At 45.8% G+C, this 13,428-nt stretch overlaps 1 protein-coding gene across 7 annotated transcripts in view; it reads left to right on the top strand.

Moving 5' to 3' along the window:
• Nucleotides 1–13,428, top strand: part of CSMD2 (CUB and Sushi multiple domains 2) — a 620,269-nt gene that overhangs the window by 206,867 nt on the left and 399,974 nt on the right. For all 7 annotated transcript variants that reach the window (XR_012512371.1, XR_012512370.1, XR_012512369.1 and 4 more), the window contains exon 4: nt 7,357–7,551. Coding sequence is in view for 3 of the 7 variants with exons in the window: in XM_074380476.1 (XP_074236577.1) it covers nt 7,357–7,551 (195 nt within the window). In the remaining 4 variants the exon portion in view is untranslated. The remainder of the gene's footprint in view (nt 1–7,356; nt 7,552–13,428) is intronic.

Below are 13,428 nucleotides of genomic sequence, written 5' to 3'. Positions count from 1 at the left end.
ACACAAGCCCTTTCCTGCAGCCAGCACAATGCCCACCTGTCCCCAGGGCCAAATGGTAGTGAAAAGGAAATTTGATGTAGGTCTCAATCTTCAAGTGCCACCTGCCTGTCCCCTCCAGTACCTGCCAGTCACCTCTGTCCAAGACCTACCCAGGTGCAGCCCAGTTTCCTCACAGTCCCTTCCCATCCTTGACTCCCATCAAATCTGACCTTTCCTCACTTGTCTTTATCATAGGAGAAGGATGGTTCCTGAGCTATGAATTATATGCCTAACATAAGTACATAACTGAATAAGGAATAGTTCAGGGTCAGCAAACTGCGGTCTGTGGGTCAGCTGGCTGCTTTTACAACTAAAGTTTGTTTGGAACACATACTTGCCTGTGGCTGCTTTCATACTTCATGGAAAAGTAAGGTCCCTGCGACACAGACAGTATAGCCTACAAGGCCAAAAAGTATTTACTATCTGCTCCTGTGTGGAAAATGCTTGCCAATTCTTACACTAGTTTATTGCTTCGTGTGTGTGTGTGTGTGTGTGTGTGTGTGTGTGTAATTCTGATTAATATATATTTTATTATGTATACATATAGATTTAATTCACTCAACACATTCCAGCTTCAGCTGAGCACTCTCTTTCTGCCAGACATGAAATCAAATGCTAGATATATAAAGAATACAACACTGTTCCTGCCCCTCAAGGAGTCCAGAGATGAAAATAGACACCTATAGAAATAATTACAAGCAGGCTCAGCTCCTGTCTGGAAGCCAGGGTGTTATAAATGGATGAATGAATGAATTACAGCGTACGGCAAAGTGCAGGAATTGAAGTGCAAGGAAACCCCCACATAACTCCACAGGTGGAATTGTGAGATTGCAACATTAACAACGTGAGCAGAGGGAGCCTGCCTAGTTAGTGGACCAGGAGATTCGGGATTCTGAGAGCCATTCGCCAATGACATTGTGACAGTATTTATACTCAATCAAGTGTGTTCTTGTGGTATCTTATGGGTTATACAAGGCATCAAGGGTATCACCGAGGACTTTACAGAGGAGGTGCTTTGATGGAGTTTGCCAGATGAAGAATTTGAGAGAAAAGGAAGAAATGCTTGGGGAGCCTGTGGTTTAGAGTACTGAGGGTAGAGAGGATGAGATGAGAGGAGACAGAAAACATAAGCAAGAGTCAGATCATGGCTGGGCGTGGTGGCTCACGCCTGTAATCCCAACACTTTGGAAGGCTGAGGCAAGTGGATCACGAGATCAGGAGTTCAAGACCAGCCTAGCCAAGATGGTGAAACCCCGTCTCTACCAAAAATACAAAAATTAGCCGGGCATGGTGATGCATGCCTGTAATCTCAGCTACTCAGGAGGCTGAGGCAGGGAATTGCTTAAACGGGGAGGGAGAGTTTGCAATGAGCCAAGATTGTGCTACTGCACTCCAGCCTGGGCAACAGAGAGAGACTCTGTCTCAAAAAAAAAAAAAAAAAGTCAGATCACAAGGATGGGGGCTGCCTAGCCTAAGCTTTACTGATGGCAACAGAGCAGTTCTTATGGTTTTCTTTTAATTTCCTTTCGCTTATTTTATATTAATGTTCCAAATCATTATGTATTATCATGAGAGTCACCCAAAGGACCAGAGGTTCTGTGTTTGCCTGTGCCTTGGTGGTAAGGAACTTACTTTTATAATATGGGCTCCTGGCAGGGTCAATAGTGCAGGGCCATGATGAATTGTCATTCTAGAATGCTGGCTCCAGCATCACTGGGGACAATGCGTTGGAGAGGGCAAGGCCAGGAGTAAGAAGATCAGGGTTGGGGGCAGAAGTCTAGGGAAGAGACCATGAGGGTCTTCAAAATGAGAAGGAAGTTGTAGGGTTAGTGTGATTTACGGAGGACAGGAAACTCTAGGAGAGAGGCCAGGTTTGCTGTTCTCAGAAGCAAAAACCTTAAAAATAAGAAAGGCCCTGGAGATTGAGCAGTTAAAGCTCAGAGAGGTAAACGCAGCTGGGCTAGCAGAATATAACTTACATGACTAGGTTGCTGTGAGTTGTTCTCAATCTCAGCTTTTCAGTCTCCTGGAGTAGCTCAGGCTCTATTTCTCATATTATGATTCTGTAGGTTTAGGGACAGGGTCTAAGCATCAGTATCTTTATAAAACTTTCCACATGACTCTGATGCTGAACATTGCAAAATCACAAACATGCAGTTGAAAGAATAGGCTTATGGTGAAGGCCTTTTGCCTGATGATGGTTAGGACAAAGCCCAGCAGGGCAGGGCCCATTGACTAGTTGTGGGTGGCATCCTCCATCTGAGGCCCTGGCACCTCTACCTCTGTTTGATGGACAGGTAGCAGGAAATCTACAGGACCAACCTAGAGGTCAACTTGCCTGGTTGTCACCCCAGATCCTCTCCCTGAGGAGCATGTGTGTGAGTTCCTTGTGAGGATGTTTCAAGGTACACTAGTCACCATGGACTTAATGTGGAATGGCCAATGCAAGAATGGCCTAGTGCCGGCAGCAATGTGGAATCTTAGGCGGTGATGCGGAAATCCCCCTGTGCCCCTGCAGTGAGCTCTGTGGCCTTGGATAAATGCCCCAACATCTCTGGCAACCATGTGTATTTCAACAAGGGATGATAATAATAGCACCTCTCTCAATAGGTTGTTGAGAGATTAAATGAGATTATTAAAGTCTCTCAGTAAACTCTTATGAGGGTATTATTATACATCAGGCACTGTTCTGGGAACTGAGACATAGCATTGAACAAAAAAGGCCAAAAAAATGCCTGTTCTCATGGTGCTTACACTGTAGCAAGGTGAGACAAACAGTAAACAAAAGAATGTATCAAGCAAAAATTATATCTCATACGTAGTATACAATGTATATTAACTTTATATATGACATATTACATAAAATATATAATTATATATATGACATATAATAAAATATAATTATATATCAGTTAGTGGAGAGGAAATGGAGACAGCAAGTATAGACAGTTCTTTGGGGATGGAAATGTATGAAAAGCACTTGACATTAAGAATAGCACAGAGTAAGCATGCAGTGAATTATGTTTAAAAGGCCAAACTGCTACAAATAAGGGAGTCATAAAGATTAAGTAAACTAACATATGATGTAGAAGTGTCTAACACAGATCCAGGACTCATAAAAGAGTAATTTTTCTTCCCCCCTCCCCTGATCCTACCCACTGTCCCCAGATCACACACACAGGCAGGCACACACACACACACACCACACATACACACACACACACACACACACACACACACACACACACACGCAGGCAGCACCTTCTTGTCTTTCCTTGAGGAGGATTGTGGGAAGACTAAATCCTTCTCTCTGAATTCTTCCCAACTAGACTACCACTTGGTATCAATCGTATGGCCATGGAGATGAAACAAGTTACTTGGTGGAAGATAAGAAATCAAAACATATGGAGGGTGCTTGTCCAGAGAGCATAAATGACTCTTCATTATAATATGGGAACCAAAGTCTCAAATTAAAAATAAAAGAAGGCATGAGGTAGTTTTTGCTGCACTTCAAGCACAGAGGAGATTCATTGTCATAGAATCACTGAGAATATTATGTTGATTGGCAAGAGTTGGGCTTTGTAGAAGGGACAAAAATTCCCCACAGCTAATCTACAATGGAATTGTTCAATGTCAGACACCACTTTAATAATATTGTTCTGGGCTGCGCTAGATGTAAATATCCCCCTCTTCATTTTGTAAGCAATCAAAGGGAAGCTTTATAGATGGGAGAGCATGAAGAGTTATCCTATCTGTGCTAAAAAAAAAAACACGGACAATCTAAAAAAAATCAAAGAAATGGTGCCTTAGAAAGGATTCGCTTTGTAGCTTATCTCCAATCTCCTATGTCTGTCCAGCAAGTTGCACATTAGACACATAACAAAAGACCACACTTTAAATGTTGCCCTTGACAATATTAAAAACTACAGGATTGGCAAACCAGACTGGTGAAAAAAATCAGACTATTAAATCTGGACAGTCAGGTAATCTCCCTTCGTCTTATTGCAGTGCCTAGAAGGATGAAGGGAGTAAGGGAACTCTTGTTTATTAAGCACCCACTATGTGCTTGGATGCTTTGCCTCTGTCAGAAGCAGTCTCACATTCCAAAGTGCTGAACAATGGAGGTAGAAAGACCTAGGTCCGCAACCTAGCTCTGCCGTTTTCTCATTGTGTGGCCTTAGACAAGCAAAGGAATTAAGCTCTGCGTGCCTGCTTTTTTAACCTGTAAAATGAGGATACTACATATACCACCAGATAAAGTGCCTAGTATGTTTCAGGTCCTGGACTAAAAGTAAAATAAGCTTTTAGTCCAGGACCTGAAATATGCTAGGCACTCAGGAGTAGGTATGATAAGTCGAATTTTAATCTACACATCAGCCCTATGATGAGTTGAATTATGTCTCCCAACGAGATATCTTGAAGGCTTAACCCCCAGTACCTGTAAATATGACCTCATTTGGAACAGGGTCTTTGTAGATGATTAAATTAGGATGAGGTCATTAGGATGTATCCTATCCAGTATGAGTGGTGTCCTTATAAAAGGGGGACATTCAGACACAGAGATAAGGCCCAGAGAGTACCATGTGAAGATGGAGGATTGGAATGATGCATCTACAGCCAAGGAAGACCGAAAAATTCCCAGCAAACCACCAGAAGCTAGGAAGAGAAAAGGAAAGATTTCCCTACAGGTTTCAAAGAGATCATGGCTCTGCTGACAGCTTGATTTTAAACTTCTAGCCTTCATAACTGTAAAAAAATAAGTTTCTGCTGTCTTCGGCCACCTAGTTTTTGGTGCTTTATTACAGCAGTCCTAGCCAGTGAATACATCCTTCCAGGATGAAGAAGTATCCCCATTTTTAGAAGAATTGAAGCCCAGTGAGGGAAAGTTTACAGCTCAAGATTGTGCAGCCAGAGCTGGGATTTGAACCCAGGTCTCTCTGAGCTCAAAATCTGCTCTCTTTCTATTCACGGTGGGACCTCTCAGGAGTGGAGCTTGGCATAAAAAAGCAGGTGGGGTTGGAAATGAGCTCCATTCATTACACCCAGGTCCCAGTGGAAGCACCAGGTCAGAGTGAACAGCTCATTAACTAAAGAGCAGTGAGCGTTTGAGAGTGACTTTTTAAGAAGAATCGACTTTTATTTATAGCAATGTTCCATTCATTAATTTCAAAGGAAGAAAGCCCAAAGCAGAAGCAGGTTCATTAAAAATTTGACATTAGTAATTTAATTAAATTGGGTCTTTGCGTCTCATTGCGGAAAATGAAACGTTAGTTCTACACCAGTTCTCAGCTCACTTCCCTGGTTGGCTCCCTCCCCTCACTTTAGCTTGCTTTTTTCTCCAAATGCTTACCTGACCTGCCCCTCCCATCCCCAACACTCATAAACACATACACATCACAGTCATTGCCTCTGCTGTAAGCCAGCTGCATGGGATCATGGGAAACACTAAGTAAGCGGGTAGCGTGGGATCATGAGAAATGTTAAGTAAGCCAGCAACAGTACAGGATCATGGGAAACATCAAGTAAGTCAGCAGCAGATCATGGGAAGTGCCAAGTAATCCAGCAGCATGGGATCATGGGAAATGCCAAGTAAGCCAGCAGCATGGGATCATGGGAAACGCCAAGTAAGCCAGCAGCAAGGAATCATGGGAAATGCCATGTAAGCCGGCAGCAGTACAGGATTATGGGTAACACCAAGTAAGCCAGCAGTGGGAGATCATGGGAAGTACCAAGTAAGCCAACAATGGGGGATCATGGGAAATGCCAAGTAAGCTAGCAACATTGGATCATGAGAAATGCCAAGTAAGCCAGCAGTGTGGGATCATGGGAAATGCCAAGTAAGTCAGCAGCAAGGGAATGTGAGAAATGCTAAGTAAGCCAGCAGTGCAGGATCATGGGAAATGCTAAGCTGGGCCAATGGATAGGAGGTAAAGCTTTTCATCTAGGTCATCTCACTTGTCACAGGTAAGGAATAACCTCTGACCTCTCCCCCGGCTGGGTTTGGTTCCCTACCTGTCCCTGTCCCATCATAACACTTAGTGTGCATTAATTGTGCACACCACCCACTGGACTGAGAGCTTAGATTCACTTGTGTTGTACTCATTGAACACCAGGCTCTGTCCTAAGAAATTTGCATACCTGAACTGGTTTAACTCTTGCAACAATTAATTTAATATAAGGAAGGTGTTGTTGAGCTCCCTGTCTTACAAATGAGGAAACTGAGGTGCATAAAGGTTAAAAGACCTCCTGACAGTCCAACAGGTGGTAAGATGTCAGGATGGGAAGTGAACCCAAGCACAGTGGCTCCAAGTCTGCTCTTTCCACCATCGGGCTGCATGGCTTCCCAGAGACAGCCTCAATAAATCATTGCCAGGCGGATTAATGGAGAGGTACTTAAATGGTAGTCTGGGCATGATGACTCAGACCCCTACTCCTCACCCCGTGGGGGTATCCTGGAATGATGAGAGGTGTTGACCTTTAAGGCACAGGCAGTTCCAACTCTGGGGGATAAAGCAGAGGGCAGGGGGAGCTGGGTCAGGTAGAACAAGTGACTGACTCACAGGCACAGAGAAGCTGCATCCTCCCTCCCTCCTTATGGCCAGGTCATGGTGCTCTTGCACCTATCCCAAGACATTTCCTCTGCCTCATGAGAGCACATGACCATGATTGCTTGGCTCACACACTGTGTCTGGTGTTCCCTGGCTCCCAATTTTCCCCTTTAAACAGGTCAGGCTGATGAGAACCCAGGTTCTTGTCTTCCTGCTTCTTGTCTTACCACTTTGCTGCCTATTCCGCTGCCTATTCCAACCTCTTCAACTCCCCTGAACCTGTGGGGCCAAAGTGTCCCTCTGGCTGCCAAGGCAGATCACACATGAAAGAAAGGACACTGGATTTAATGAGCACCTACTCTTACGCCATGCCTTATGTCCCTTCCATGGTATTTAGTGAGGAGTGTGGAGTCTGAAATCAGGGCAGCCACGCCCAAGAGAGGAAAGTGATATTCCTGCAGTTGCATCTCTAGTGATGGTGATGGACGTCATTCACATCCATGGCTGCACATTAGAAAAGGCAAGAAACCTGGATGTCCAGTTGTAAATCTCATGTGTGAAATTTTCAGTAACCCCTCCCTCTTCGGAATAACCCATTCTCAGGTAATCAACAGCCTTGAGAAGTGGTAGATCAGCAGTGGTCAATGCTGTTTACAGAAGAAATGAGTTCCAGGAAGTTCAAGTGGCCTAGGGAAGTACTGCTAGGAAGCCAGGCATCAGGCCTCTAGCCCATCTCACAGGCTACCTATCTCTCTCTCTCTCCTCACAGTTCTCCCCAGCCACACGTGTGGGAACCCAGGGAGGCTGCCCAATGGCATCCAGCAGGGCTCAACCTTCAACCTTGGTGACAAGGTCCGCTACAGCTGCAACCCTGGCTTCTTCCTGGAGGGCCATGCCGTGCTCACCTGCCACTCTGGCTCTGAGAACAGTGCCACGTGGGACTTCCCCCTGCCTTCCTGCAGAGGTAGGTGGCCAGAGAAGGGTCTGACAGAGTGGGGCAGTGGCTGGGAGGGGGTTGCTGGAGCATCCAGTGACATCCAGTCTCAAAGGGGAAAGCTACATCCCAGCAGGGAGTGGGGTACCCACTTCAGGTAGCCCAAGTCTGGAGAGCACAGAGGGTCTTCAGAGTGCCCAGGTGTTCTAGGGGTGTTTCAGCCTCACCTGACCTCCTAAGCCTCATGTGTGTGTTCCCTCATTTTCTTCCCCTGCATCAACAAACATGTAGCAGTCTTCCCTCACCTCTAGTCCTCCTGTATCAGAAGAAACATAGTTTATCCTCCTACTGCAGACCCTCTTTCCTCTTGTGGAAGCCAGATCACTTCCCCAACAGCTTTTGTACTGACCTTACTGTAGGAATTATTATTTTCTGTTTCCTATAAATTCAGCCTCTCTCCCTATTTAATAGTGTCTTCCTCTCAGCCTTCAAATATGCTCAAAATCTTTTTACTCCAACAACACCCTCCCTGCCAAAAACACCTCTCTTCTATGCTGCCTTGGCCTCAGCTTCCCAGCTAGGATGACCAACTTATCCATATTTGCCCAGGACCTTCCCACTTTTAGTCCTGAAAGTTTCGCATCCTGGAAACCCTCTCAGTTTCAGGCAGCAGAGACATTTGTCACCCTACTGCCAGCCTATTCCTTACGTGATCCTCCTTCCTCCCTCCCTCCCTTCCTTCTTTCCTCTCCCTCCCTCCCTCCCTCCCTTACTCCCTCCCTTCCTTCCTTCCTTCCTTTTCCTCCCTCCCTCCCTCCCTTCCTTTCTTCCTTTTTGAGATAGGATCTTGCTCTGTCCTCCAGGCTGGAGTGCAGTGACATAATCATAGCTTACTGCAGCCTCGAACTCCTGGGATCAGGCAATCCTCCTGCATCACCCTTTGGAGTTCCAGGGACCACAGGCATGCATCACCATGCCCAGCTAATTTTTGTATTCTTTTTTCATGCAGACAGAGTCTCTCTCTGTTTCCCAGGCCAGTCTTGAACTCCTGAGCTCATATGATCCTCTGGCCTTGGCATCACAAAGTGCTGGGATTACAGGCATAAGCCACCAAACCCAGAACATGATCATTTTTAAAAGCTTAGCAAATATAGAAGGGAGTAAAGAAGAAAAAATCTCTAGCTGTTTTAACCATGATTTTAATGTATTTCCTCTCCATCTTCTTCCAATACATATGGCACATATGCATCTATTACAAATGTGTACATAAATTGAGATTGTGATACATGCAGTTTTTAACCACCTTTGAAAAACAGTCGGTCACATCACACTGTCACATTTCCATGCCATCAACATAGCTCAGCATCTTGAAAGCTCCATCCAGGCCCGTCCCTCCTTTTTCCTTCTCATTTACTCCTCTGTAGACTGGCCTTTGCCCCCAATATTTGCATCATTTTGCCAAATCAGATGGGAATTGTTTTGGTTCTTGTATTTTTTGACCTCTTAAGAAACCTTTGCACTATTGACCACTCTTTTCTTCTAGTAACGCTCATCTCTAAATTCCATGGATCCTGAACATCCATGTATCAGTCTGGGAGGAGCATTTCCAGGAGTTGAGAAGTCATTGGAATAAGTAGCTCCTCCTTTAGTTCAAGTTTTTAATTTTTTTTCTTTTGGAGGAAGCTTTTCTATAATTACTATAAAAGACTGGCTCCAGGGATAAGCAGATCCTTCCTGCCACATGCATACACTTTTTGTTATTGGCACTAAGGATAAAAATTACTTGGAATGTATACCTGTTTCCCTTCTTCCCACTCCCATGACAGACATAATTAATGGGCTATTGTACACTTTCTGCTTAAGTCCAGACACAGCTGTGAATTCCCTCCCATTAGACAAGACACAGCCAATCAATCTGAGTTGCCACTTTACTTCACCTTTGTTTACCTCTCCTTAACCAATAGAATTGGCCTTGGCCATGTTGATCCTTCTTGGTGAAGCATAAGAGAACTCCGGCTTTCCTAAGTCCCATCTTCCCAGACCCCATTCCTAAGTCAGGACCTGCCTCTTTCCATGATTGACAAAATACAATTACCAAACCAATCAGGTGAGACCTTGGCCCCTGCACACAGGTGTGTGGCCTAACCACAGCCTGAAAGCTGCTGTATCTGCCCTTCCTTATGGCATCCTTACCCATCCTCTGCCTTGAGGATGTTTCAGTTAACATTCTGATCTTCCAAGAAGGGTGTCAGAATTGTGACATGATGGTGGAATATGAAATATGATAGTAAATAAAATCAGGTGTCTAAGTTGTGAAATATAAACCATAGTTCTATTCCTTTTTTGCAGCACTATAAATGTCATGCTATTTTGTTCAAGATAAAAACCAAAAACAAGTGTAATACAGTTATCGGTCTAGTGGGGGTATCACTCTGCTTGGTGAAGTACAATTCGCAGCAATATCCCATGCTAACATGGTGAAAATCCACTAACCCTCCTAATACCTCCAGGAGTCTGTTAGCTTTAGCCTCCTCCAAACCTTGAACTCACTGCCATGCCTCCCTTCTCCTGGTTCTTCTCTGCCAACTTAGATTGGGAACTAGGTCCATTTTTCTTGGGACCCCACTTCTCCAAAAGACAAAATACAAGCCAACAAACAAAACCACCAACGAAGGCATCTGCATGTAGTTCAGGCTTTATGGAAGGTGTGGCAATGCAAGGAGCTTACATCTCAGCAATGCAGATGACTTAAAATGAAAGTATTAGCAGCCAGGAGCTGCAAAGTCTTTTGGCTCCTCCTCCCGGGAAGCTTCTCCTGGCTTCTGTCTTGGCAGGCTCCAGGTTCCCCTCTGATGTGCAGTGTACCCTCTCTCCTTTCTCCAGCCTCTTCTGCCTTGATGCCACTTGCACCTTGAGCCCATTTCAGAATGTCCATCAATTTCTTAGGCACCAGAGCCTGGTTTCCTCTTGGTTTTGCCATCTCCTTGCAGTCTGATGTCTCCCTTCCTCATCCAAGATATTTAGGTATAAGGTAATATTTTCCTGAACAAAGAGAACTCTCATCCTATAAGAAATGCTGGGGCTGGATGTTAACATATATTTTTGTTACCCCACAAATCAGAGAGAAGTGATGAGGGCAGTCTCATGGAGGTCTTCCATCTCAGAGAGGTCTTCTACCTCATGGAGGTCTTCCATCTCATGGAGGTCTTCCATCTCATGGAGGTCTTCCACCTCATGGAGATCTTCCAGGTCGGATCAAGGCCCACAGCCTAGTGTCTTTGTGTCCAGGCACAGCAGGCAGCAAGTGCTGGCCTTTCTATGGGAAGCCACAGGGCGGAGAGAGGCCAATCTTCCAGCATTCACACCACAATAATGCATGGGCCTGGGTGGGGGTGGCATGTCTTTCTGTGGCACGACTCTCTGAAGTCTTTCAATTCCTTTTTCAGCTTCTGAAATGATGATGATTCTTTCCCTCCTTCTCCTTCACTGACTTTCCCCACTCCTTTCCCTTAAATACTAAAGGACCAGCTCAGCCTCTTCTCTGGAGACTTCTTGCATCTCTTGGAATTTCTCATTTGTGTGTCTGTAATTGCTACTAGAGGGCAACTCTCTGATCCCCACCTCCAACCCCATTCTCTGTTTTGAACTTCAGGACCATGTGGATAGTGAACTGTGCTGAAGTTCTCTTTAGGATGTGTTTCGAACTTGGCCCATGAAAACATCAGTCTTCCTGTTTTTCCCAAACCTGCTCTTTTTGCTGCCTTCTCCAGCTTGGTGAAGAATGTCCCCACCCCTCTGTCAGCTTACACTCTAGCTTTTCTTGCTCTCACATCGCACCATCGGCCCCCATGTCCCTCTGTACCAGCCCACCCCTCCACGTCTCTGTCACTCTTCAAACGATGGTCCAGGCTCTCTCGTCTCTCACCTGCCTCACTGAAGGTGACCCTTTGTAACCAGGTGTGGCCCAGTTCTCTCCTGCTCACCAGCTCATTTCTACCTGTACTGTGGGGAGAACTTTCTAACGCACAGATCTGACAAAGTTACCAGTTACTTAGTGGTTCTTCATCACTGATTCCTTAGCACGGAGCACAAGACTCTTCCAGAAAGAGTCTCACACTTTCTAGTATGTCTCTTAGACTTATTTTAAGTAGCTTCCACTTTAGCCACACCAGAGAATGATCCCTCCCAAATGCCCTAGGGAAGCCAGCTGAGGATGTCAAGTCCTGCTTCCAGAAGGGCTTCCAGCCCCCTGCTGCCTGAGGGGGCCAAGATGTGGTTCTGCTCAAAGGCTAGGAGAGAATAAAATGGCTCTCCAACTCTCAGACCCCCCAGGGCCTCCCCTCACCCCCAGCTACCCCCCACTTTCAGGTTCATTTCTCTGTTCTAATTCCCACAAGCTGCAAGAATATCCTAAGAAACATCCTCGGTAATGTTGGTGATTTTAAGGAAGTCATTTCTCAAACTGTTCTTCCTTAGGCGGCCGAACTAAACAGGAGCAAAGGGTACCCACCATATACCTGCCCCGTGCCAGGGGTGGCGGTCTTGCCAGAGTGAAGCGTTTCATACTCGGGGAGCATTAAAAGCCTTTTGGCCTTTCTTCTTCTCATGTAGAACTCTCAAGGGCTGACATCTGCAAGTGGATAAACCTCATCCACTGGGCAGTGGTCCGTAAATATTTGCTGAATGAACAGCTGTCTGGATAGGTCTAATTCACCATCAGAATCATGCTGGCATACAAGCCCGAAAGGAAAACTGCTAGCCTGGGTTTCCCCACCTGCCCAGTAGCTCTGAGTGACAATCTCTTTAAGTCCAAAGCTTCCCAGAGCAGACTGGAGAGCCGTGTGTGTGTCTGTTTCATCCAGGAAATGCCATGTGCCCAGCTGGAGGGTGGACTTGGTCTGGGGACAGCACAGACTGGGGGAGCAGCTGGGAATAGGGAGCAGATGTGAGGCTGACCCCCAAGAAGTCCTCTCCCAAAGATCCTGACCCATCAAGGCTTGGTCCAGCTGACAGAGGGAAGGAAGTGGGACCTGTGACCTCCCTTCATTTGTGTCACACCGGGCACATTTTCAAAGGCAGAGGTCCCAGGGAGGTGCTGTGCTTTGTGTCCTCTCTTTAATCCACAAGAAGGACCAGGTGGATTTCAGCAACAGGCCTCTGACTTATGAGGGCCATTGGCCCTGGATCAAAGAAGGCTGCATGGGGAAGTGACAGAGTCCATATATGCTGGGGGCTGAGAGGCAGGTGGTAGGGAGAAAGCGGGCCTGAGCAAGAAGTGCTTGGCCTCTGAAGTTCAAGCCAAACATGGCAGGCTGCCCCCATACCTGAGGAAGTGGGAATTTGGTCTTTAGAAGCTCATACTGCAAGTGCTGAGCTTCATTCCAAATTTTCTGGCCCAGGGGAATAAGTCTGCCGACTGTGAAACAGAAGCAGTGGTGTTGGGTACGGGCAGTGCATAGGGTCAGACGGCCCTGGTTCGACCCTAGCTAGGCCAGCCCCTAGCTGTGTGGTTGCCAGTGCACTGCTAAACCCCTCTGAGTTTTAAAGGTAGGACACAAGTAGCAGCCTTACAGGGCTGATTGTATCCTCATTCATTCACTTGACTACTCAACAACTTTCTACTGAGTGCCGGTTATGTGCCAGCTAGTCATTAATTCAATTATCGTTTATTGACTGCCTATTAAGTGCCAAATATTTTTCGAGATTCAGAGAATTGCAATGATGAACAAGTCAGACCAAATTCCATAATCTCTTGGAGTTTACATTCTAGCAGCCAGGAGGCAGAAAACAGACACACAAACAAAAAAACAAATTTCAGGTGGTGGTAGGAGCTATGAGGAAGTAAAGTCTTAGCCAGTGATGAGGAAAGCTACTTTAGATGGAGCAGTCAGGAGAGGCGTCTCTGAG

The sequence above is a fragment of the Saimiri boliviensis genome, chromosome 11 (genome assembly GCF_048565385.1).
Source record: "Saimiri boliviensis isolate mSaiBol1 chromosome 11, mSaiBol1.pri, whole genome shotgun sequence".
In the NCBI taxonomy this organism is placed as follows: domain Eukaryota; kingdom Metazoa; phylum Chordata; class Mammalia; order Primates; family Cebidae; genus Saimiri; species Saimiri boliviensis.
This window is presented reverse-complemented; position numbering and strand designations above follow the sequence as displayed.